Source organism: Peromyscus eremicus, chromosome 20 (assembly GCF_949786415.1).
Source record: "Peromyscus eremicus chromosome 20, PerEre_H2_v1, whole genome shotgun sequence".
Lineage (NCBI taxonomy): Eukaryota > Metazoa > Chordata > Mammalia > Rodentia > Cricetidae > Peromyscus > Peromyscus eremicus.
Window position 1 is genome coordinate 64188754 of NC_081436.1, and position 27027 is coordinate 64215780.

General features: G+C 44.6%; 1 protein-coding gene across 1 annotated transcript in view; it reads left to right on the forward strand.

Moving 5' to 3' along the window:
* Window positions 1-9972, forward strand: part of Stk3 (serine/threonine kinase 3) — a 247264-nt gene extending 237292 nt beyond the window's left edge. The window contains exon 11 of the mRNA XM_059246972.1: window positions 8724-9972. Coding sequence (XP_059102955.1) covers window positions 8724-8882 — 159 coding nt within the window. The 3' untranslated portion in view covers window positions 8883-9972. The remainder of the gene's footprint in view (window positions 1-8723) is intronic.
* The last annotated feature ends 17055 nt before the right edge of the window (window positions 9973-27027 follow it).

Here is a 27027-nt window from a genome sequence, read left to right on the forward strand (position 1 = left end):
CCTCAGCAGGTATCCCATGACTCTGGCATCTCTAATATCTTAGGGTCTCCAAGGCAATCCGGGCTTCTTCACAGCTTCACACAATAGCCTTTCTGGGCCTCCATGCAGGGACAACCCTGACACATGCCTGACCTCTGCAGCTTTCCTTAGTTGCAGAGGGAGAATATATAACTCCTTTCTTCTCTTCTTGACTCTACAGCCAGAAACATGTGGCCAAAGCTGCCAGGTTCTGCTGCTTGCTGGGGCTAGAAAACGTGCCCGTGTTCAGTTACATCTTTACCAACATTCTGTTTTCAACAGTTTCCCTCACTGCCTAAGCTTGGCTGTCCTGAAACTTGATCTGTAGACCAGGCTGGCCTCAAGTGCAGAGATCTGCCTGTCTCTGCTTCCAGAGTGCTCAGATTAAAAGTGTGCACCACCACACTTGACTGTCAAGTCACATTGATGTGAAATTCCCTAGAAAATAAACTATAAAAAAATGTATACTGGCCAGGTGGCAGTGGTGCACGCCTTTAATTCCAGCACTCAGGAGGCAGAGCCAGGCAGATCTCTGTGAGTTCGAGGCCAGCCTGGTCTACAGAGCGAGATCCAGGACAGGCACCAAAAACTACACAGAGAAACCCTGTCTCGAAAAAAAAAAAAAGTGTATACTTGATGCTTCAAATTCCTGACCTTAAGTACCACTCGCTCCACTCCCCAGTGTCCTTGCAGACACAGCCTCATCCTGTACACCTCTAAGCTGATGGGTGTGCTCACCTGTATTTACCGGGCTTTGGTCTGTTTCCTTTGGGAAAATAAGTGTGACAGATTGTGTACAGTGTTTTTAAAACCAAACCAGATTCTGTGCAGTGAAGTAAAATTTTTAGCTAAAATAGAAGTAAGGGGAAAAGGAACATGTTGCTTCAGGCCACAAAACTCAAAACAGTCTGAGGCATGCGTGAGTAAATCTTACAAAATGCTATCGGCAATTCTGCATTGAAATTGCCATAGGAAATTATTGTTGTCAGGCATTCTGTTGGTAGTTCATATCGGTAGAATTGCTAGCAGATGGGAAAATAGATGAGTCAGGATACAGTATTAGCAATCCATGTTTTTTTAATCACAGGCCACTAATAATGTCTGCAGCATCTGTGAGATTCGTTTAAACAGTTGCTAGGAAGAGTTTGTTTTCCCAGTAAACACAATAAACCTCGTACAGTATTTTCTTAATGGACTATTTGACTAAACGTGTTAACATTTACTTACATGCGAGACTGTTTTCTTCATTGTAGTGGTGTCTCATTTATTCTGACATGTTGATTCTGCCAACAACTCATAAACCCATTAAGCTTGAAATGTTACCACATTATACATTTTAAAGCTTTGTAGTTGAGCTGGCAAGGTGACTCAGTGGTAACAGCCCATGCCACCAAGCCTGACCACCTGAGCTCAGGCCCCAGGACCAGAACAGTAGAAGGAAAGAAGCAACTCCGGCAAGTTGTCCTCTGACCTCCACACACTCATACATGTGCAAAATAAATAAACGAATAAGTGTTTTTGAAGTCTTTATATTCCTGTATCTGTTGCTGTTTTGATTAAGATTTTAAAAAATATCTCCAGTAATTAGAAATATATTTGACAAACATAATATAAAAATCCAAGGATTTTCTTCTCTCCAAAATGGTTAAAATTATTTTAGAAAGTAATTCAGTAGTGATACTTAAATGTAATATTTTAGATTGGATAGTAAAATAAATGTGTAACTTAAAGTTCCAGTTTACTGACAGCAGTCAGTAAACATTCAGGATTTCTCATATTCAGGAATAATCCTAATTGCTAAAAGTTTAAACTGTCAGAGTTGTCAGTAGGGTGACTTAAACTTATTTTTCATCTCAACTTTCACATCACTGAGTTGTTTGTACAGCTGATATATGAAGTGTTAACGAATGGAGCATTAATTTGCATAGAATACTTGGGTTTTCTTTTTAAGATACTGAGAGATGTAATGTTTTGGGTTTTATGTGCAGAATCTTCTCCTGCATGAAATGTGAGAACTTAGGACTGTCATCACAGAATGAAGTTTCTGCTGGACCTAGAAGTCATCCATCAAACCACCAATTTTCAAACATATTGTTGCCTTCTATTGACCTTTTAATTTATGAGCAGATATCTATGTGCTCTTCTGTCTGTTGCTGTCAAAAGTCGTGGGCTTTTCCTGAAAGTCTTATTTAAAACAAAAATTAACTAGCCAACTAACCTGAAACCTAAGAAAAGGGCAACTCTGCCTCTCCCAGGAGGCTCTGCCTGGCCCATTGGCTCTGTTGACCCATTTCAAATGTTCTGTACAAGGTTCTCCTTCTCTGTAGACATGTTCCCAGGACAGTTCAACTTGGCTTGAAGACCCTGGGAATTTCTCAGTAGCAGTGATGTTACTCCCTGGTAGGCCTGTTGGGAAAACTTCTGCTACTTGGAAACATAACCAAATACCCAGTGAAATTTCCTATCAGATACTCAATTTACACCTGTGGGATGAAAGTATTTCATCTTTGACGAAGCCGTGAGCATGTTTCCACTCTCCTCTCCTTCTCATTTGTCTCCCAGTATAAAACCACCCAAGGAGACCTGTTAGGCTTTCACGTTACTTTAAGTGTTTGAGATCTAACAGGTCAGAAATACATACCTTGACAGTGTGCAATAATCCCCTGGCCAAAATTAAATGGTCATGACTGGTTTGTGGGCTTTCGTTTCCTTCAGGGCCAGGCAGGAGAAAGGTTCTGTACCTGACCTTGCTTCAGAGAGACAGAGCATGCCGGGGTAGAGGGGAGGACCGAGTGTGTGGATGGAAGAGTGATGGATTTGAAATCCCCCCAGACTTACAGTGTGGTAACTGATGTCAGTCACCGACGTGGTAGAAGGGCGGACTACAAGTTGCCGTGGCACAGAGTTTGGCTCCGCCGTCGACCACAGTGTAACCTGAGCAAACCAGCTGTCTCCTAAACTATGAGTTAGACTAGATCTCTGAGGCCTGCTTACACGGATGGCGTCCATGGAAGTTGAATGCACGACTCCGTGCCTCTGTCAACAAATGGCTTTGTCATTAACAGGAATTTTTAACAACCCCAAATTCCAAAATTTGTTTTCCCCAGGTCCAGACAATTTAACTTACCTGATGTCAGAAATCAGTTTCACTCTGTTGTTATTGGTATGTCTTGCCCCTGATTGATTAGTTACAGATGATGGGCTGTTGGGAGGCAGGATTTGTTAGAAGGCGGCAGCCACCGCAGGTTGTTTTTGAAGGGACTCTCTTGGCCCTGGTATCTTCCATCTCTCTACTTTCTGTCCACAGTGAGGTGAGCCGCTTTCCTCACATGCCTTCCCACCACAGAACCCAGTTACCAGGTATTGAAGCTTTTAAACACATGAGCTAGAGTCTAGACCAGGAACCACAGACTCTGAACCCATGAGCCAAAATAATTCCGCGCCCCCCTTAGGTTTCCTTTCTCAGGTTTTGTTGTCACCATGGCAGAAGGTGACTGACAAAGCCTCTGGCTGCAAACCCTGAGGTGTGGATACTCTTTTCTGTGTACACCATGTGTGGATTATATGATCAGGAGAGAATCTTCTTCCCTGTACAACCTTCTCCATTGTGGGCTTCAGTTCTGTCTGAAATGCTGCTGATTCCCTAAGTCTGTGTCGTTAGCTTAACTCTCCTTCCTGGTTCCCAAGCCCCAAATAAACAATTCCTGTCTGATGATTCCACCTTGATGCCTTCTTTACACCTTAAACTCACTGGGACTAAAATCACTTCCCTGCCGTAGTGATGATATCAAACTGAGCCCATTACCTGTGCTTCCAGCCAGTCAACAAAGATGCCTGCCAGGTCTGTTGTGGTTTCTCAGACTTTCTCTTCCTGAGCCCTCTCTCCTTCCCAGTAGACTGCTGAGTAACTGGTAATGGGTTTCCTATCTTTTTTCCTCCATGACAGTCCTTTTCTGTGCTTACTATCTAGGAAATGTTTCTAAGTTTCGTCTACGATTATTCATAGGTAACGTGTCTTGTCATGGAAACTGTCTAGTCACACTGAAGAACTGTAGCCATCTGCATTTGCCCTCTCCCTCCCTCCCCTCCTCATCTTCTTAACTCTCAGCAGCCTGCTCGACACCTCCAAAGATGACACACATTTTGTGTATCGTGTATGCTTCTGTTTGTCCGGCTTGCTTGCCCTGTTACCCCGTTTCCAGCCTTCTCATGCTCCAGTGAGCTCTCTGTGTAGTCCTTCCATGCCGGCTAGATTACAAACCTGTGACAAGTATTTTATTCATCTCTTTGTCTATGGTGCTTGGTCTATAGGAAATCTAAGTAAATATTTTAATAAAGGAGTTCTCTAAAGTTCCCGAGGACATAGCTAACTATAAATTATGCAGAAGTCATTTTCTATAACCCCAGCCACACATAGCTCCAATCCAAAACTCAGACTTAAAAGAAAACAAACAGTGAAAATGAGCAGGATAAGCCTTACCTCCACACCCTATCTTCCTAACCCTACATCAGGCTTTCGTCAACAGCCTGCTCTTAGTATAGTAAGGTTGTTTAGCAGTATCTCTCATTCTCAGTAGATCCGCGGGTTGATAGAGACATAGAAGAGTATATATCCTGTGACATCAGAAAAAGAAGTGAGAAGTTGCTTTCAGATGAAGGTTTCTGAGGAGAAAATTGTTATGTAGCACAGATTAGTGTTATAGATATTTTTATATGTTAATAATGACAACTTGTCATTGAGGGAAGATTCTTTGAGACCCTATGTCCTCTACTTCAAAAGGCAGTGCATCTGTAAAAGACGCTGTTCTAAGTGAGACAAAATTGTATCACCGGAACAAAGACTACTTAGGTGCCTTATTAATTTATTTTACAGCAGACCACTAGTTCCTTAGCAGTGCCTGCCAATGGTTCTCCAGCACCACAGGCCTGTCCTTCACCAATTTTATACATTGGAAACATAAAATCTGTTAGAAGAGAATCTTTCTTCTTTCCTTGAATTCAATTCATTGCCATCATTAACATTTACTGACTCTGGCAGTGTGCCCTAGTAAAGGAAGACATCCACAAGGAGAGTCTTAAAGCAGCAGATTGTGAAGTTGGAGGAGCCGTTTACTTCACAGGATGGGTTGCTGCTCTGGTCTTCAGTGACCAGTCCCTCCGCGTCCTGTGTTCTACTCCTACCCACTTGCATGTCATGGCTTTCAGCAGTGGGTTGGCTAGGTTCTAGAAGTATACAGTCTATAAAGGCAAAGAAAACAACTTAGACTATCTAGAGCAGGATCAGGAAACTCAGACATAACTTAGTTAGAAAACACATTCTGGAACCAAATACCGAATTCTGTTGTTTAAATTGTGTGGTGTAGAACTTTAGGGATGAGAAAGACTGACATGTGCTGAGCTAGAGGTGGTATCGTGAGAATCTTGAAGTGTGGCTGGAGCACTGGCTCGGCAGTTCCGCACACTTGCTGCTCTTGTCGAGGACTTGAGTTCAGTTCCCAGGACCTCCGTGAGGTGGCTCACAACTTCCAGTAGGAGCTCCAGGGCATTCTGATGCTTCTGACCTCCAAGGGCTTAGGAACATATTCACACACAGATACAGAATTTAAGATAATGAAAGTAAGTCTTCTGTTTAAGGAGAGCACTAAAGTAGAATTGGACTCCATAGATGTGCCTGGGTACATCTGTCTTCAGAAATGTGGCTCCATGTCCACGCTGGCTCTACAGAACAATGTCACGTGTGTGTATAGTTCAGAGAGGGGTTAGCTTCCTTGTGCAAAATTCTTATCTCCACAGTGATCTGAACAGAACTAAGCATGGAACAAATGTGTAATTAATGCCCGGTTTTAAAATGAATGGGGAAGCTATATACTACTGTGAATGGTATGCAAATGTAAATCATAGCAGAGTTGAAAAGCTAGGTCCACTGGGTATTCAGGAGACTGAGGCGGGAGGATCTTGAGCTTAAGGCTAGTCTAAGGTATATAGGGCCAGCCTGGGACTACACAGAAATACTCTTCCTTTAAAACAATAAAAAGTAATAAGCCAGGGAGGTTATTTTATGCTGTCCAGTGCAACACAGCAGGGCTGGTCTCACACAGGCCAGTGCTTCTCACACCCACCCCAGGGCAAGCGTTCAGCCTGTGCTGAGCATCATCCTACAATATTGTTCTTCCCAACATATTTTTGGAACTTTCTCTTGTGACTCATTCTCGGTATCCTCAGAACCTTTTTTTGGCTGAGAGTGAATTTGATTTGGGGAAGCAGGAGTCACTTAGGGCCAGGTATGGTGAGTAAAGTGGAGGATCGCTGAGAAATGCTACTTCAGCCTACTATTTTGGGTAATAAGTAATGAGAGTGTTTTCTAGCTTTGACTCATAAAACAACTGGAGAGTTATCTTCTTCTAAAAAATGAGCTTCAGGTTTTATCATTTTCAAACTAAGTCTCATGTTCTCATATAATGTTTCTGCTCCAGAATATTGGCTTCCTGAAGTTTAAACCTATTTTGCCTGGTTCTCCGGCACCCACACCTACCTGCCCTCACCCCCTGCATCCCACCACTGAAGCCCTCTCCTGAGACCTTTGAGTTTGGCATTTCTTCACTTCAGTGAAGCAGGGCCTCCTCTTCCCCAGGGCTCAGCACCGCTGAGATGCTTTCTCTGTCAAGGACCAGTGTGGCCCGTACTCCTGTGGGAGTCTGTTCCCCAAGTGCCTTGGAGTTCATGGTGGGGCTCCTTCCTTTCTGGAGCAGATCTGTTCTGAAAAGCACTCAAAAATCCCATAGGGACCGCTTAGACACCTCACTGTGATCTCTGCCACACAATGACTCTGTGCTGGCCTGGATCCCATCAGCCCTTGAGAACTCAGCCTCCCCCTCATCTCTAGGCTCCCGAAGGGCAGTGGACCAGTTCTTTCCTTGTTTACCCATCAAGGTGTGGAGTGCATGAGGATAGCAGTCTGTAATTCATTGTGTTTAACAGGGGTCTTTTTTCTTTGTTAAAAACTACCTACCCTCCACTGTTCTGTAAGAGGGAAGGCATAGTTTTAGGGGCTTTTACATTATTTGGGAGTTGGGAAGCATATACATGCCATAGCATTTATGTGGGAGTCAGAGGACTACAAAAGATTTGGTTTTCTCCTTCCACCACATGGGTTCAAGGAATTGAACTCACACCTTAACCTTGGCAGCAAGTGCCTTAACCCACTTACAGGTCCAGGTTAGGGTTTATTTTAAATGTTGCTAGGGTAAAAGCTGACTGTGTGTCTGGTATAGAGCATCCTATAGCCCCTCATGACATTCCTGATGTGCTTCTCAGGAGATGACCCATGGAGGACCCTGTTTTGACAAATAGATACAGTTAGTTAAGCCTGGGGTGCTGTAAGTCCTTTGATGTAGCAGAACAGGTGCTCTCTCCTGATGTTGCAGTGAAAAGCAGTGAGGAATGTGCTGTTGTCCCTAAAGCCAATGTAACCAGACTATGCTATGTCCTGTAACAATGTAACCAGACTGGACTGTGTCCTGTAACAATGTAACCAGACTGCACTGTGTCCTGTAACAATGTAACCAGACTGGACTGTGTCCTGTAACAGTGTAACCAGACTGGACTGTGTCCTGTAACAATGTAACCAGACTGCACTGTGTCCTGTAACAATGTAACCAGACTGTAATGTGTCCTGTAACAGTGTAACCAGACTGGACTGTGTCCTGTAACAGTGTAACCAGACTGGACTGTGTCCTGTAACAGTGTAACCAGACTGGACTGTGTCCTGTAACAATGTAACCAGACTGTGCTGTGTCCTGTAACAGTGTAACCAGACTGGACTGTGTCCTGTAACAGTGTAACCAGACTGGACTGTGTCCTGTAACAGTGTAACCAGACTGGACTGTGTCTTGTAACAGTGTAACCAGACTGTGCTGTGTCCTGTAACAGTGTAACCAGACTGCGCTGTGTCTTGTAACAGTGTAACCAGACTGCGCTGTGTCCTGTAACAGTGTAACCAGACTGTACTGTGTCCTGTAACAGTGTAACCAGACTGTACTGTGTCCTGTAACAGTGTAACCAGACTGGACTGTGTCCTGTAACAATGTAACCAGACTGCACTGTGTCCTGTAACATCTCACTGCCAGTTCATTCTCAGGTCGGCCACACTCAGTGCAGAACTTACACCTTTGGGTTGTTTGTTTGTTTGAATCACACTACTATTTTATCAAAACACTGAGTAAAAATATTCTAGATAATGTAATTTTCCATTTGAGCAATAAAATTTTCAGCATTTGGTAAAATAAAGGATAATTTTATTTTATTGTCAACTGAGCCTGTATTCAGTCTGGCCCAGTTCTTGATCCGTTGGTATTAGGTTTTTACAGCCCCCTGTAGCTGTCCCCAGAGTATCACCCGAACAGCTGCTTTTGACAGTGGCACATCTGTCTCTGGGCCTTTTTCAAATGGGTTTCTTCCTCTTACTTTTTTATCATTCAGTCTTAGCAGGGCATGTGTTGATCGATTTACTGTGGATTACTTGAGGTTCCTGCAAGGCGTAGCTTATGGCTTCTTCAGGGAAAGAATTCCTGCTTTAATTGTTGACCATGCTTCTAAGACAGTGTAAAGAATTTTCAGGAATATTTATTTTAAAACTCATTAGACTTTAGTATATTTTTGATGCTTTTACAGTATTAATTTCTTTTTGTTGTTTTTTCTGCATTTAGTTAAAAAATCTAAGTTTGGAGGAACTACAGATGCGGCTGAAAGCCCTGGACCCCATGATGGAGCAGGAGATTGAAGAACTGCACCAAAGATACAGTGCAAAGAGGCAGCCCATCCTGGACGCCATGGACGCGAAGAAGAGGCGGCAGCAGAACTTCTGACCCGCCCCGTCAGTGTGACCGGAGACCAAGCAGCCCCAGAACTGAAGGATTGTACTACTTTTTAATCCCTAAATGTATGTTCTCCAGTTTTGCAAAAGTCAAAAACTAATGATGGTACACACCTAGATAAATTCCCGAAGGCAAATTTTACAGTCGTATCCACTCTGACTTCATTTTGAAAGGATGAGGACGATAGATAGCTCTTTCTGCCAGCTCTTCCACCAGCAACCGAACCAATCCAAACAGCGGAGCTATTGCTTTATCGCACCGTACTGGAGGGCTTTATGTTACAATGTTCTTTATTCCTATGGAGAAGCCTATTTATTGTACCCCTAGGTAGACTTATTTATTTATGCAGTTTCACTTTTTGTTTTTGAAAGACAAGATCAGGATAGTTTTGGTGAATATCCAGACACATTGACAGATGATAATATACAACTAAATTGTGCATTAAGCAGGGAGCTCTGGGTGCGTTCCTTCATCTCCAATAGGAACAGAGCAGCAAGGGCAATAATGTCAAATGAACCAAACATTTTTATACTGAAGACTTAATTCCATTTCTCCCCTGTGAAGTGTTAATTCTTGACTTTAATATTGGTACAAATAAGGCTATATATATGTAGGTCAGACAGAATTATACCATGTAAGACCAAAGAAATCAGTGAATCCTTGTACAAAAAAAAGGTGTGGGAAATATTTTTTAAAGCACTGAAACCTGAGAAGACAATGTAATGGTTAACATTTCCTGTATTAGTCCGCAGTAATCTCATCAAATTTACTCTGCGAAAATTGCTTTTGTCACAGGACTTTTTGGTGATTTCATTTATTTCCTGGGAGTTGATAGGTATCATGTATCTGACAATAACAAAACAGGAAAAGCGTTTGTACTAAACTGGGCGTCCTTGGGGCCTGAAAACAAAACAGATTTAAGCTAGAAAGAGACTCATTTCTGAGCTTATTACCGTTTGTGTAACTGAACTGGGACCATTCTTTCCTGCGCTACACATGGCCATTTTGAGTGTGTGTTCCTTATGTGTTGATTACTATGTGTACATCATGAAGACAAATAAATTCCATTGTGCCACCCACACATTTCATCTTTTTTTTTTTTTTTCAAGCTTATGGCCTGGACTCTGTTAGGCAAGTCAGGTTGTGACTCATTAGTGGTGACCCTGAGACCTCACTGGCTTTGTAGCTCAGGTTCTTCCTCTCAGACCCCAGGCCCACCATGCTCTGGCAGGATGCTGCCTCCTGTCAGCCCCAGCACGGGATACAGTGGTTACAGCTGTGCTTGCCACAGGGAAGGAGCTCTGACAACTCACTTCAACTAGCAACAACTCCAGTGGGTGCAAGAGCTGTCCCAGGGGTCGGGACGGGGTGGCCTTCCTTTGAGGCTGACATTGACCACAGACGGCAGAATTTCTTACCTATGGTAAGCTTCCACTCATTTTAAACAGCATTGTGCCCAAGGCCATGCCTTGAAGTGACATTTGTTTTTGTTCTGTTGGATCCTTATAAATAGTATATTATATAATTGCATAAAATTATAAAACTAAAAATAAGATGGCTAAAACTAACAAGACTTACTTTGCGCATACCAGTTGATATTTAATACGTTAGAAAGACATGTTCTCACTGATGCAGCTCATCTTTATTGGAGTCCACTGGAGACAGTCAGACATGCTCTTCAGCTCACACAGTGTCCAGGTTTCCTTTCTTAATAGTCTTTCTTGTCACCAACCTAAACCTGGTGGAATCAAATGACTCATTCTACCATCTAATCAAAAGCACCTACTTGAAATGACAGAAAGTAACAAAGATGACTTCTGCCCACCTGACGAAATGAGACTGTTAGCCACTTGTACTTCCTGTGTGCCTGAGTCAGGACAAGGGCTCCCTTTTAGTAATGTCACATTCTAATTATTGTAAATACTTTTGCACCCTGTTATTATATCTACATCTATTTACACACACACACACACACACACACACACACACACACACACACGTATTTTTGCCTTTTTGAGACAGGGTTTCTCTGTGTAGCCCTGACTGACCTGGAACTCACTTTGTAGACCAGGCTGGCCTTGAACTCACAGAGATCCACCTGCCTCTGCCTCCCAAGTGCTGGGACTAAAGGTGTGCCCACCATACCTGGCTCATACACATATATTTTAAGGGAATTAAGAGCAATGAGTATCATTTTACCCTAGAGCTGTGTTAAATGAGTCAAAACATTTTAGCATAATCGATCTTAAAATTTTCCTGTCTTCTCCCTCCCTACCCCTGTTCTCACCATGCTACAAAAAACTGAAGTGTTGAAGAATGATGAGCCGTGAAAGAAACCTTTAAGTCTAGTTGAGTCTAATGAATCACAGCGCTCAGGAAAAGGATTTTCTAGCTATTTTTGAGTTTAAGAAGAAACCTTTTATTTGACCCTCCCTGCTGAGATCTTCCAAAAATAAGTAAGCATACTGTCTGCACAGCCATCCTTTAACAGATACTGTGAGTGCACGAGGCTGATGAGTCTTCATCAGGAGAAGCTGGCTGTCCTGTACGGTGAGGGGAGAGTGCTTTGTGTTTGATTTACTGAACTTAGATACTGCACAGTTACAGCTATCACAGCTTGTTTTAACATAAACAGTTCTATGTTCAAAATACGGGCTATAACTTCAGCCCATATAAATTGGAGAAGAAAATAGACTTAAGGGACTTGAGCATGACACCTGTTATTCGGGACCCTTACAGTATTCGGTGCTGTGCTGGACAGTGTCACCGTGCGCTTTTCTATCTCTTCTGCTCATTTACTGAATCACATCCCAGGGTTTGAAGCCATGCACTGCTCACTGCCAGGTACATCACTTCTCAACAAACATTATATAATACACTAATGGGATGTTTTTAACTTAGTCACAGGAAATCTTCCCAAATTACTGACACATTTATATTCAGTAGAAATGCTATTTCTGTTTCTTTCCTATTTTAATGTTAAAGATTAATGATTAAATTCTAAAAATACTGCTATTCTAAATAGAATTCTTTAACTACTTGGAATTACTGAACTGTTACTATTAGGCATAGGCACTTAATTAGATATTTCATCAGAATGCTATTTTGGAGTGTCAGCTATCCCTTTTTGGCACAGCCTAGGAATTGGAGCTAATGAATATTGTGTTTCTTTGCTCTTTGATGTGATGAAACCTGGACCCAAGGAACTCTTATATATCTTAGTTGGGGACTCTGGTGTGTCAAGGGTGACTTGGGCCCCACGCCTGAGTCCACTGTCCCCCTTTTCACACCCACGCCAACACTTGACATCAGCCATCTCTTCCCTGGGGGCTCTCTTCATCACAAAGACTACAAGAAACGCCACAGGGCCCTCTCATTTCCTCCATCAGCCTTTAAAGAGGGTTCTGTTTGTTTTCCTCACAGTGGGCAGTCACAGCTCTCCTCACCACTCCTCCTGCCCCAAGTCTCTGCTCACAGAATACTGACTGCCAAGTTGAGCGAACTTGGCTTCCTGGTGTTCGGGCCCACAGCATGGCTCAGCTGCCATCTGTGACCTCATCTTTCATTATTGCTTTATTTGTTACCATAATTGTTTCCTTTACCTTCATTTCAGGTTGTAAAGTTTGTCAAGTTTATTGACCATGTTTCCCTGTGGTGCTTCTCGGTGTACTGGCTAGGAAGCACTGGGTATTAGATATAATGGGTTTCATTGTATGCAGTACTCATTGTTTATAGGTTGTCTCTACAGCAACCAAAATGTCAGCCATGTTCGAGCTCTATGAAGACCTGTCCTCTTGATGTATTAGCTCGGCACTTCACACAAGATGTGAATGTGTATTCTTTCTATTGAAAAAGCAAAGGAAGACTGAAAGAAATGTGGAGATTAAGCAAAGTCACAGCTAATTAATGCCAGTGTGGGCCCTGAGCTTCTGTGGGTCATCTCCAAGCCACCTTCTCACTGGACCACACTGTAATAAACACAGGATGCCTGGCTCTAGACTCTTGACGGTGTCACCAAACCTCAAGACAGGATCAGTGTGAGCTGATTATTACCATTTTTGCCTTTCAATAAAACCTCCATTTTCTGAAATGGTATTCTTTCTATATGGGGAGTGGATTGTAGGTACCAAGCTTCTTTCAGTTACCAGGATGCAGGCGGCATCTGTTTGCCTTGGTTGCCACGCCGCTCTGGAAGCTGCCCTGTGTCCTTCTCTCCCCCTACCAGCTGCCCTTGGGCAGCACTTTGGAGAAGCATTAGGCGGTAAAAGGACCCTGACATGAGCTGTTAAATGCTCTGGGTTCAAATATCAGTTCTTCCTTTGTTGTCCTAGGCAAAAATAACCACTAAACCATGCAGTGTTTAAATGCATTTGTAGCTGGAGGAATGGTTCAGTGGTTAAGAGCATGTGCTGCTCTTCAGAGGACCCAGGTTCAATTCCCAGCACCCACATGATAGTTAACAATGGTCTAACTCCAATCACAAGGTATCTAAGACCCCCTTCTGGCCTCCATGAGCACTGAAATACATGTGGTGTACAGACACACATGCAGGCAAAGCACTTGAACACATAAATAAGTTTGTAATAATGCAGCAATTTCCATGAGCAAATGCTCCAGTACCTATCAAATGTTTAGCAAAGTCCCTGGCATTATGTAACGGGTATTAGCTAAGAATCAACTTCCAGCCTGTTTCAGTTTCATTTTCATGCATTGTTTACAGAAATAGAAAAGGGGAGTCTGTCGGTTGAAAACCAAAAGTATTGTTTTCCAAAATGAATTAGAGTCTCCTAGAGCCAAAGTAGGCTTTCTCTTAAGAGTTGGCTCTGAGCTGGGCGGTGGTGGCGCACGCCTTTAATCCCAGCACTCAGGAGGCAGAGCCAGGCGGATCTCTGTGAGTTCGAGGCTAGCCTGGGCTACCAAGTGAGCCCCAGGAAAGGCGCAAAGCTACACAGAGAAACCCTGTCTTGAAAAACCAAAAAAAAAAAAAAAAAAAAGAGCTGGCTCTGTTCTTGGGTAGGAATTAGTCTGAGGAAACACGATCATTCTTTTGTTAAATGCATTTCCTTTACACAGGAAGCATTTGTCTTAAGCTAAGCTTAAAGCTCATATACTCTCGGACTAGTTTCTGTTTGTAGGGATTATTGTTGAGGCAGCTGCAATAGCCTGATCCTGAAGAACCATCTGGAAATTCTCATTTATTCCCCTAAAAGGTTTTTCTTAGCAAGTCTTAGTATCCTTGGGTTCCTGCAGATATGACACATGTCATTGATTTGCTCTCTGTTTACTTCAGTTCTGGGAAGCTCAAGGTCAAGTTTGTATCTGGAGGGCCTCATAGGATCCTGTGATGTGCATAGCTACATTTCCATGATTATATTTATGGAAATGAAAAATACTTTTTAAGGGACATATCTGGAAGTATGTGTTGCTTTTTATACGTAGAAGAATTGGGTTCTATACTGTATGTCATCTTCATATTTTTATAGGATTCTTGAGCATCAAATATGGTATTTGGTGATTTGTTCAGGTCCTGGACCCAAAACACTGCTGGTTCTCTATGTGAGTGCATATCATCTGGGGAGGGAGAATGCTAGGGTGTAAGATACCAAAGACAGGTCACTCCCGGGCTTCCTCTTCTGGAAGGAACACCAGAGTCCCCTTGGCCCTCACTCACATCACAGTTATGTAAGAACTCACCCAGGCTGATGAGGCAGACGCCTTAAGCCCAGTCCAGCTAAGAGGTCAGACTCCCTTAAAGCCTATTTAGATAGGTAGGTAGATAGGTAGGTAGGTAGGTAGGTAGATATAAATAGGTAGATAGATAGATTGATAGATAGATGATAGATAGATAGATGATAGATAGATAGATAGATAGATAGATAGATAGATAGATAGATAGATAGATATAAATAGTATTTTTAGTACTAAGGGTTGAACCTAGGACTTCACACATGCTAGGCAAACACTCTTAATCCTTCCCTATATTTTAAGCCCCTTTTCCCTTTTATACTCCTATTTCTATTTCATATTATTAATGGAAATAGAAGGATATAAAGAATAAAAAGGAGGAAAGTGAAAGGAAATGCTCTTTTCAGGCTGATACAAATGACAGCCTAAGTCAAAAATTTTGAAGCAGTGTCGTACGACATCCCCTTTTCACTGGAAAGCTCCAAAAGCCAACAAATTCTTAATCTCTAATAGAAACCCTAATGCCTTCCTATGTTTAAATCTAGCAACTGGTTGTCTTACATTTCATAGGCGTTACCGAGTGTTGTGGTTTGAATGAGAATGACCCCATAAGTTCATGTGTTTGCATGTTTAGTCCTCAGTTGGTGACTGTTTAGGAAGGATAAGGAAGTGTAGCCTTGGAGGAGGTGTGCTACTGGGGGTGGGCTTTGCAGTTTCAAAAGCCCACACCAGCCCCCTCCCCTGCCTGCTGCCCACAGATCAGGATGTAAAGCTCTTAGCTACTGCTCTAGTACCAAGCCTGCCTGCCACCACCATGCTCCCCACTGTGGTGATAATGGATTAACCCTCAGAAACTGTAAGCGAGCCCCCTATTATAACACTTCCCTTTATAAAGGTGGCACACACCTTTTGTCCCAGCACTTGAGAGGCAGAGGCCGGTGGATCTCTGAGTTTGAGGTCAGCCTGGTCTACAGAGCGAGTTCCAGGACAGGCTCCAAAGCTACACAGAGAAAATCTGTCTCGAAAAACAAAACAAAACAAAACAAAAAGTTGCCTTGGTCATGGTGTCTCTTCACAGCAATAGAACAATAAGATACCAGGGTCAACTGTAACTAGTTGAGTGGAAGTTAAATAAAACCTCAGGCTAGCACCCTTGGGTTTCAATAAGCTCTGATGTTTGAAACGCTCCAAGGTGCACAGAACATTCTGGAGGGAAACCTGTACTTCTCATCTTTAACCTTTCCATTGACTGCACAACAGCCTTCTTTCCTATTGAAAAAAGAAAATATTCTTGGCAAGAATATTCAAATGAGAAGACATCATGGAGCTTGGAACAGAAGACTTGAACGAGAAGAGCAAGATCCAGTAAGAATCTGAATTTTATTATCAATCAAAGAGCTCATGGGTGCATTCTCTGTTGACCTTCCAAAAAGTATTTCGAAGTTTACTTTTAAAACATATTAGCTGATGACCATAAACTACTTCATATACCTAGAAGTGATCTTCAGTAGTGGTGCTTGATGTTAATGGGCTATTGAGTCTGTGCTGTTAAATGTTGTAAGGCTTTTCAATTTTGAGGGCAATTAATTGCTAAAGCAAACAGTGATTTGGATTGTTAAGAAAAAAAGTTCATACTCTAAAACTATTTTGATTTCACACAAATATAAAAGGTTGCTAGTTTCTTTTTCTTAAAAAAAAAAATATTTATGCCAGGCAGTGGTAGTGCATGCCTTTAATCCTAGCACTCAGGGGGCAGAGGCAGGCAGATTTCTGTGAGTTTGAGGCCAGCCTGGTCTGCAGAGCAAGTCCCAGGACAACTAGGGCTAAACAGAGAAACCCTGTCTCGAAAAAACCAAAACAAACAAACAAACATTTATATGTGAGTGTGCCTGCTTGTCTATGTGTGTCCTGTGTGCATGCAAGTGCCCATGGAGGCCAGAAGAGGATGTCGGAACAGCTGGAGGTTCTGGGAACTAAACCCAGGTCCTCAGCAAGAGCAGCGGCACTCTTAACCATTTAACCACATCTTTCAAGCCCCTAGGTTTTTGGGGGTTTTGTTTTGTTTTTTATTCTCGTCTGGTAAATCCTGATGCTTTGCCTGCTGTGGTGGTTTGAATGAGAACGGCCCCATAGGCTCATATGTTTGCATGCTTGGTCCCGAATTGGTGAACTATTTAAGAAGGATTGGGGGTGTGGCCTTGTTGGAGGAGGTGTGTCACTGGGGGTGGGCTTTTAGGCTCCACAAGCCCACGGGCCCAGTGTTTCTCTTTCTTCCTGCTGCCTGGGGATCAGGATATAAAGTTCTCAACTACTGATCCAGCACCACACCTGCTTGCTACTGCCACACTCCCTGCCATGATGGTAATAGACAACCCTCTGAAGCTGTAAGCCAGCCCCTAATTGAATGTTTTCTTCTATAAGTTGCCTTGGTCATGATGTCTCTTCACAGCAAGTGACTAAGTCACACAGGTCCTTGGCTAAGTCAAAGCAGCGCAGTGTATGTACTCAGTGTACAGTAGTGTGCACCATTTGTCCACAGTCATATTTCTAACATTGATGAGCAGAAACAACAGTTTTTCCAGGCAGGAAAGTTTTACCCTTACCTGTCCATCTTGAAGCAAATTCATGTCTTCAGTCTGAACATTCTTTTTAACAGACAAGAAAATGTATTTCTATTACAGATTGGGAGGTATCTTTGAACAGCAAGCCATTAATATGCTGTGCAACCTTGGGTAATTTACTCAATCCCTCCCTGCAAGTGCCACCTTCTTCATCAAGAACAGAAAATTACTTCACTGGGTTATGAAAAGGTAACAAGACCTCCGGATCTCACCTGGCATCCAATGTCCACTTCCATTGTTGGTCAACAAACATCAGTAGAGTACCAACTGATTACTAGCTTCACTGTGGCTACAGAAATGAGGCTTCCATGTACGTGCCATGGTGCTTACAATCTGGAGTGTGGCCAAGGTTGCAGCAAGAGAGAGATGTCACGTGGTTTTAAGATGTGGAGACAGCTTTTCTGAAGGGAGAGGGGAGATGGGAGGGAGCTGGGAGGAATGGAGGGAGGAAAACTGGTTGGGATGCATTGTGTGAGAGAAGAATCTACTTTCAATAAATAAAACAAAATACAAGGGGAAAAAGAAAAAAAGATGTGGTGACAGCTTCAGTTGTCTTGAGGGGCTTGCCGAGGTTGGACACTAAGGAATGGGGACTGTGAGATGGGCAGAGTGGGAGACGCCCCTGAGGAAGAGCTGCACCCAGCTTTCCCAGTCCTCTACCCACTGTCCTGTGGGAAAAACTCTTCAGCAGCTACGTTCAGCATGCTTCCACTTGGGGATCACACCAGGGCCTCGAGCACACCAGGCAAGCACTCTGCCACTGAGCTACACCCCCCAAAGGCAATTTACAAAAGATATATGAAGTACAGCCAAGCAATGACATGAAAACAAATGAGAAAAATAAAAACAAGTGTAGACGTATCATCCACATCATAAATGTAAAATGGTTTACCAGGAATTTCGTGTAAATAAAGCTTCCCAGACACCAAAGTAAAGGCCACCAGTACGGCAGCCACTGGCATTTGAGCTTTGGACAGTCCAAACTCGAATGTGCTGCTCAGCACAAAACACATTGTATTCCAAGCACTTTGTATAGAAACAACCAATTTAACATTTCTTTTTGAATATGTTGGATATGTTAGCTTAAAATACATTTTTAAAAATTATTTTGATCTTTTATTATTTAAATGTGGCTACTATCAAATTCGGAACCCTATGGAGCACACATTGGTGCTACAGGTTATACTTCACTGGACAGTGGCAGTCTATCAGATAGAAACATCCATCAGTTGATGAATAGATTGTCAACACCAGAAAACGTGACTCAACAATAAAGAAAATAACAGGTATAGGATGTGGGGACGGTGAGGAGGACTTCCTAAATGATTACATTGATTCCCATACAACTACAGATTAAAGGCCATTCAATTATAAACTTGTAAATATATTCAGATAATTTATAACTTAAAAACTTTCAAACTTCAGGGAAAGAAAGAAAAGCATAAAATCTAACGGTAAGCACTGAGACACAAAGTGTCATCCCCCCCCCCAAAGGACACCCATTGGTTGGAACACAAGATTCAATGTAACGTCAATATTTCATCAATATTCTCAGAGTGAACACAGGACTTTTGTCTGATGATGTCCTCACTGTGTTTTCCAACAGCATAAACACCTAGATTCACTAATGGCTCCCCAGTTCCTGCGTCAGCTTAGACTTCCGGGCATAGCCAAGCCCTCTTTGTTCCCTAGGTGCGACTCAGCTTCTGAATGTCCAGTTCCTTTTCCACGCCACCATCTTCCACCCACTGACCTAGACCCGAAACCCAGGTTCCTCATTAAGCCTTTATTGCCTTTTACTCCCATATTCTGTCTTCAAATTCAGACTTCCAAACAGGAGTGGAGCCATCTTGATACACCCAAAAAAGGAAGGAAGGGGGGGAGGGAGGGAGCGAGGGAAGGAGAGAGAGAGAGACAGAGACAGAGACAGAGAGACAGAGAGACAGAGACAGAGAGAGAGAGAATAAAGGGATGAAAGAGACACAGAAAGAGAATGGAGTCTTCTTTTGTAGCTATGAGGCAGTTAAGGCAGTTAATTGTTATTTTTTATCATTTGGAGTGGAGTGGGGGACAAGACACTCTCACGTAGCCCAGGCTGGCCTTGAAATCCTGCTTCCCCTGGAATTCAGGCTGTGCCACTATGCCCAGCTGCCTCACTCACTCCTCATTCCATTGTCAGTGGTGCAGAAATCTGAATCAAAGTGAAAGAACATCTTTATCTAGTCTCGGAAATGCCTGCATTATGAAGAAGCAGCCGGGTACGAAGAAGTGTTTTATAAAATTCAATACTCAGGTAATGTATGGAGAAAATAAAAACACATTTGTTACAGTAAAGCTACAGCAATAAAATATTGACAATAGTTCTAAGATTACATGTTACAGATTTGCTTGTGGGATTAATATGGAAAATCCAAGTGTTGGTAACAGTTCAAGACTCACCACAAGAAGACAGAGGGAACAGCGTCATCTCTACTAGCCAAAACTGTGAAATCCAGGAATGAGTTTAATGATAAGAAAAGTAGCCACCTTGATTACCCACTGACACATCAGTTACTAAGCCTGCCTGGTTCCTATTCTGTCTTTCCCTAAAACCATGATGGAAAATTGAGTGCCTTAATTAGAGTACATTAACATTTTGACTTAATGTCTGTGGAAAGGCTAGTTAGAGAAATGACCTGTGTTTGGACATGTATGAGCCAGAGATATTCAGATGATGGGAACATGGTCCATGCTTCAACCAAAAGGGCACCCATAGCCTCAGGGTGTTGTGGTGATATTGTGTTCCCCAATATATCGTGCACCCTAATAAATTTATCGGAGGTCAGAGAACAGAACAGCCACTAGACAGACATAGAGGCCAGAAAATGGTGGCACTCATGCCTTTAATCCTATCACTTGGGAGGCAGAGATCCATCCAGATCTCTGTGAGTTCAAAGCCACACTGGAAACAGCCAGGCATGGTGACTCATGCCTTTAATCCCAGGAAGTGATGGCAGAAAGCAGAAAGGTATATAAGGCGTGAGGACCAGGAACTAGAGCTGGTTAAGCTTTTAGGCTTTTGAGCAGCAACAGTTTAGCTAAGAGGCTTCCAGTCTGAGGAAACAGGATCAGCTGAGGAATTGGCAAGGTGAGGTGGCTGTGGCTTGTTCTGCTTCTCTGATCTTCCAGCATTCGTCCCAATAACTGGCCTCAGGTTTGTTTTTATTAGTAAGACCTTCTAAGATTCATGCTACAGGGTGTCAAAATGGAAGCCAAAAGAAGACAGGAAGGTGCCTGGGGCATGGAGAACGGACAGGGCAGGCCAGTGAAGCAGGCTGAGGCTGGAATGTGGACATGGTAGTGGTAATAAGGAGACAGGACAGATTCAAGGACTGTTAGGGAAGCTGAGCCAGTGGAACTGGTTGACTTACTGGATTTTGGAGGTGAAAAAAATAAAAACGTGAAAGGGTTGTGCCTCTGTGGTAGAGCACATGCCTAGTGTGTGGGCAGTACTGGGTTGGAGCCCCAAACAACTAAGAAGGTAAAGGTAGCCCTGAGGACCCCAGTACAGGCCACCCCAGAACAGGAATGAGTTGACGGGGTGGAGGTGCGTTTAAGGACAGGATACCAAGCTCTGAGTTCGAGGCTTCAGATGACCTTGGGATCTTAGGCGCTGGACTTCTCCTGGTGCTCAGTAACAGGACAGCTGGAAAGGGCTATGGAAACTGTGCTGTGAGGAGGAAAACATGAAGGATAGAACAGCAAGAGGTACAGCTGACAAATCTGACAACTGGTCAGGAGGTCTGAGGCAGAGCCAAGAGTGGAGCCCCCAGCCCCTACTATGCCTGAGAGATGCTCAAGAATGTGCGAAGGTGACCAGTGAGTCTCTACCTGACTCGGCAGGCTCCCCTCTTAGCTCAGCTCATCTGTACCACAATGGCGATGACTCTTGGCGTTGGAGCCAGTGAGAAGTGGAGCCCAGATCTGCCATTGTCAGTGGGTGGTCCTAGACAAGACGCCCAGGCTCCAAATGAAGCTGTGATCCACCTTACTAACTGATCTTCACAGGAGAGTGGATGAATGAATTCGGGCCAATTAAACAAAGCAGTGGTTTTCTTTGTAAATGAAGTTGGACTGGAGGGTGGTAAAGAGCACTTCTTGCTCTTCCAAAGCACCCAGGTTGGGTCTGAGTCCCACCAGCCATGTGGCGGCTCACAACTGTTTGCAACTCCAGACGCAGGGGACCCACTACCCTCTTCCGGTCTCCGTGGGAACCAGGCATGCACATGCAGACAGACAGACATACAAACAAACTCTCATGCACGTTTATCTTTAATGTTGATCTTTATAAACTGTCACAGAAAAAAATACCCAAGTGACATTAGGAGTTTGCAGAATGGAACCATCTAGAAAACTACTTTTTCCTCTCTCCAGGAATAAATTTATATAAATTTACAGAAATTGCTGAGAAATGGAAACTTACCAATAAATTTATATATAAGTTTACAGAAATTGCTGAGAAATGGAAACTTACCAATTCAGTACTTGGGGGAAGGGAAATGTGGCTTTCGGTTTTTCTCTTAGGCTTAGGTTTTATTCATTTGTTTTAATTCAATACATTCATTTTTCATATGCTGTGTGCCCCGTGCACGCCACAGAACATGTGTGGAACTCCGAAAAACATGTCCAAGGATTGGTTCTCCCCTCTACCATGTGGGCTCTGCCAATTGAACTCAGGTTCCAGGCTTAGCAGTGAGTTTCTCTAGCCACGGAACCATCTTGCCAGCACAGGGTTTTTGTTTTGTTTTGTTTATCACAAATCTGTTCAACTACTACTAATTACAATTTAATGCACCTTAAAACTACACTTACTATATTATCTTTCCATCTGGGGGATGGCTCCATTAACGCATTCACTTTATATCCAGGCATGAGGACCAGAGTTCAGATCCCTAGAATGCACATGAATGCTACCTTGACCTGGAGACACGCTTGCCCTTTCAGCCTCAGACAGTGTAGTCAGGATTCCAACAAGCTGGCTGGGAGACTAGGCAGAGTGGTGAGCTCTGAGTGTCACTGAGAGACCATGCCTCAAAAAGAAGAAGGTAGAAGATCAAAGATTTCCCTCAACCCTCACAAGCATGGGCATGCACATGCACACCCAAAAAAGATTAAATGTTCCGATTTTCTGATGATGTGGCAAAGGCTACAGTGAAACAATTACTTATACATTCCATTGCTCACACAAAGAATGATGACGAATGAACTCTAAACACTGTAAGGCTCCCAAGAAAGACGATGGGAGCCCTCGAGCCAAGCACCAACTCCATGCCTCTCTAACAGTGAGGTTGTCTGTTGAACTGGGCTGGTTAATCATCTCTCTGCTTTTAGATTTCTCACCCGCCAAGGGGAATAAGTGAACCTACCTCATACGGTTACTGAGAAAATTAAATGGAGCAGCACAGGTAAAGCTCTCAGAGCTGTGTGTGGTGAATGTTAGCTGTGATCATTCTCAGGATCCTTGCACTTGAGCTGAGAAGATTAACTTTGGAAAGAGGCTAGGTGAGGGGAGCAGACCTGAAACCCCAGCGCCGAGGCGAAGCCGGGGAGAGAGGCGAGTCACTGGTCAGCCAGCTCCAGGTCCAGGGAGAGACAGACAGAAAGCCGTCACAAAGACACCTGACATCAACCTCTGGCCTCCATACATTTGCATCTGTGCCTGCACATGCATGTGTACCCCGCACAAACATGTACACAGCCACACACATAGACATACACCAGAAAGAAGCCAAGACAGAAGTAAGAAAAGCAGTAAAGAAATCAAGACTGCCAGGCTCAGAGCTAGAACTGAATGCGTGGCTCACGCCTTGTCCAGGCCTGCAGCTCCTGGCCCTGGCCAGGCACTCACTGTCAGGGTCCCACTTGGCAGGGCCTCTGAGGAGCCTCTGTCTGCTCTTCCTCAGTCTTCTTGGCCTAGCCTGGCCCAGTGGAGCAGACGTGAAGCTGGCAACAGCCGGCCCTGGCCCCTCGGTGTTTCGCTTTGAGTCTAACCGGATGTCCTGGCCTCTTCTCACACCCTCCCTGGCCCTGCACCTCACAACCAAAGTGTGGCAGAGAACTGGGGCAGCTGAAGCCACCCTCCCCAAGTCTGCAGGGCGCAGCACGTCTGCTGTGCTCGCCACAAAGATGTGAAAGGGAGGGCTTGGAGTTCAGTGTTGTCAGTGGAAGGGCGGTGAGAGGCTGACCTTAGTTAGAACTGTCTCTGTCGCCAGCACAAACCACTTGCCATTCCTGCTGTGGGCGTGTTAATGAGCTAATGACCTCTGTCGACAGCCTGGCAGCTGGGTGCTCTGTGCTCAACCTTGCCCTGGGGAGTCGGGTTCCGTTATTCACCTGTATGCTGGCTTGCCTGTCAGTCATTCCCCAGTGGGAGCACCCACCAAGCCCTCCTTGGTTCTGGAGTCCCTTCAAAAGTGGGCTGTTGCAGGGATCCTCTCTTGCAATCTCCTTTTTGGTGGCTTTGCCTGAGCAGCAGTATCTGACCTGGGAGGGTACTAAAGAGGGTCAGTGCAGTGAGCCTCCTCATAAGATCAAGGCTCCAGTCCTCAGTTCTGCCAAACTGACTTCCCAGAGACTGGGATTGACACCCCAGCAGGGATTTTGAGGGACCTCGGCTTTGGTTTGCTTATGATCTGTCAGCATTTAATTGTTGTCATACTCCGAACTGGACATGAGAGACCAGTATGTCAGCCCTCAAAGAGTTCCTGATCAATGGAGGTGATGTCAGCCAAATGATGATGTACCCGCCGGGAGGGGAAATGATTGGCTGTCGTGAGATGACACACAGCAGAGGCATCTGATATGGGAAAGGGAACGTCACTTAGCAGTACAGAGAAAGCCAGTCTGGGGAGTGCTGTGTTTCCAGCCTTCTTTCTCACAGGGTTTGGATTCCTCCAGGCCTGGGGGCTGGGGATAAGGCCTTGCCTGGCCTTGAGGAACTGATTAGGGTTCTGGAGTGCAGTTAAGACCTACCTGCTGTGGGTCTGTCTCCAGTACCTCTCCTGGTACTGTGTGAAGCAAGCACTCTAGCGTCACCAAATTGGTGACATCTGTACATTCTGGTCTCCAGTCAGCAGCTCTCCCTGGCATATCAGGACAAATGACAGGCTTCAGCTCCATGGCATCTCATGTGTTCTCTGCTTTGATACACACTTGACAATTCCTTTCAAGGTGAGGACCTCAGGTGAAGTGAAAGTCAGTAAATATGGGGCCGACTGGAACGTCTGATTTTAGTTTTATCAGTAGAGTGCTTTACACACACACACACACACACACACACACACACACACACACATATACACACACACACACCAGCTCTTTAAAAATGGGGGAACTACTGAACAACCAGTTTAGTTCTGGGGCCTCTGGGCTCCCACTGTCTCCTCTTTCCAAAAGCAGTTTTCAAACATGGGATCCAGGAAAGGCATTGAAGCAAACTGTCTGTCTTCTCTCCAGCAGTCAGTGGGGAAGCCCAGGGACACCCTGGGCTCTGTGCATTGTGGTTCCTCTCCTCTCCTCCCACAGTTTCCACAAAAAGAAATGCAGACTACAAGCCGGTGAGGGTGGCCTTTGTCATAAGCAAGTCAGCACAGCGGGCTGCCGTTGGGATGCTCCCAGTAGAGCCGGCCATGGAAGACTCACCAAGTTTGCCAGAAAAGTCGATAGAAGGCTGACAGAGCAAGTCATGCCAGCACCCCTCTTGGGAAACAGTTAGCCTGGAGTCTGACTGCAGACACCTCAGTTCTTTTCATAGTAGGTCTGAAAATAGCTCAGAATTCTTTAAATGTCTGGAGATGTGGGCGATGAAGAGTTTAGTGAAAAAAAACCCACACCTCCCAAGAACCCCAACTCTGTCCTTGTTATATGCCCCCCGCAGGCTGCCTGGATGCCGGGCACTGTTAGGTACCCCCACAGCTCTTTGCAGGACCATTATTCTGAGCCTTGGAACTGGAGTGCTGATCCTGGTCATCCAACATGCAGCTCACAGGGTCCTTTGTGTGTCCCTACCTCCAAGTCTCCCCAGTCCCTGCTGTCTGGTCTGTCCTGGCTCCACTGAAAGTCAAGTCTTCTCTGAAAGGACCTTTTTCCCTCTTAGAGCTTAAAGGGTCCATGCAGATCTTCTCCCTCCTGAGCTGTGGCCCCTCATACATGGAGTTGGATTTAACATGTGGCTAGGGAAGTCACTAGTGGGTCTCAGATGGTCGAAGATGAGCCTCAGGGGCTTGCAGAAAAGAAAGGGTCAGCTGACGAGCCTCGCCTGGGGGTTTACCGGGAGTTATCAAAACAAGCATGAGTGAGGTCTGAGTGCATTTAAAACAGCTGTGGCGGCTGGGACCAGTGTGTGGCGATGCCGGGACACAAACATGAGTGACACTGGGTTCACGGTTGAGTGAGACCAAGTGTAAGGGATGTCCCTAGACATTGTTTCTTCACAAGCAGACTAAAAAACCACCTGCGTCAAAATCACCTGGAGGGCTGGGGCCAGCGCTCAGTAGTAGAGCACTTGGCTAGAATGTGCAAGGTCCAACTACAACTCTCTCTCTCTCTCTCTCTCTCTCTCTCTCTCTCTCTCTCTCTCTCTCCCCCAGGAGTTTTATCTGCAGATGCCTGACCCTATCTCACACGTCTGGTTTTGTAGATGGATGAAGCTCAGAGGTCTACTTGGCTACTTTGTGAAAACCTCCCCAGAGGACTTGGATGTGAAGTGGCCCTGCAGTCTGTACCACTATGAACGACACCTTTTCTGTTTATTGCCCCTGAACTGAATATGGTTCTTGACAATTACTCAGCTGCTGATAAATGATTGCTATGGAGATTGAATAGATAAATAAGTGGGGAGGAGTCAAGATGACTGACAGTTCCCCCAATGGACCAGAAGCACTGTGATTCCATGATCAGGAATGAGGAGGACAGAAAGTTGGATCATAAGTGGTAAAGCCACATTAGACGTGATGACTTCTGAATGTGGTTGCATAAAGTGGGCCTGGGGTCTAAGCTGGAGTCAGGCTGCAGACCTGGGAGCCATGTACGGTGCCTGAGGCTGCAAGAGTGCCTCCCTTTGACAAAAGTACAATGGAGAAGGTGAGGAGACTGAAGAACCTACCAGCCAACAACATGTAGCATCCAAGAATTTGACACGGGGAGTACAAAGAAGTTAGAGGTTTTTCTATGGGTCCAGTAACTTGGAGGACTTTTGAAGCGAGGAGAGGCCTCCTGGCCAGGTGTTAGGAAAGGGCAGCTCTCAAGAGTGACAGGAGCAGAAGCGAATCTTGAGCACAGAATTAGGAAATGGCGGGAGAGCCGAGGCCCTCTGAGGCTGCTGGTAACCCATCTCCACCCGCTCAGAAGAGAGAAAGGAGCTGGTAGATGATGGACTAACTGGGATCCCTGGCTTTGGGGACTTGGTGGCCCCTCGGGTTCTCCTTGGATGCTGGCCATTGGCAGGGGTCACATCCCTTTTTCTGTGTCTCTGTGTCCCCCCTACACACACGGCTGGAGTTCCTCTCTAGACAGCCCCGCCCACTCAGACAGTCATCCTGGCAGCAGGGAGGGGCCTGAGGATTCCCACTTTCTCTCGGTGACACCAGCAGCTAGCCACCCATCAGTCCCTCAGTTAAGCAGATTCATCATGCTCCTCCGTGTCCCTGAGCACCTGGTAGATGCATGCCTGTGGGACGGTTTTTCCTCCTTGCCTCCCCCCCATGCTGGCCCTGGATTGGCCTCACTGTGGTGGTGGCTGTGGGGAGGCCTGGTCTTTGAAGTTGGTTCCAGTCACATTCTGACATCATAAA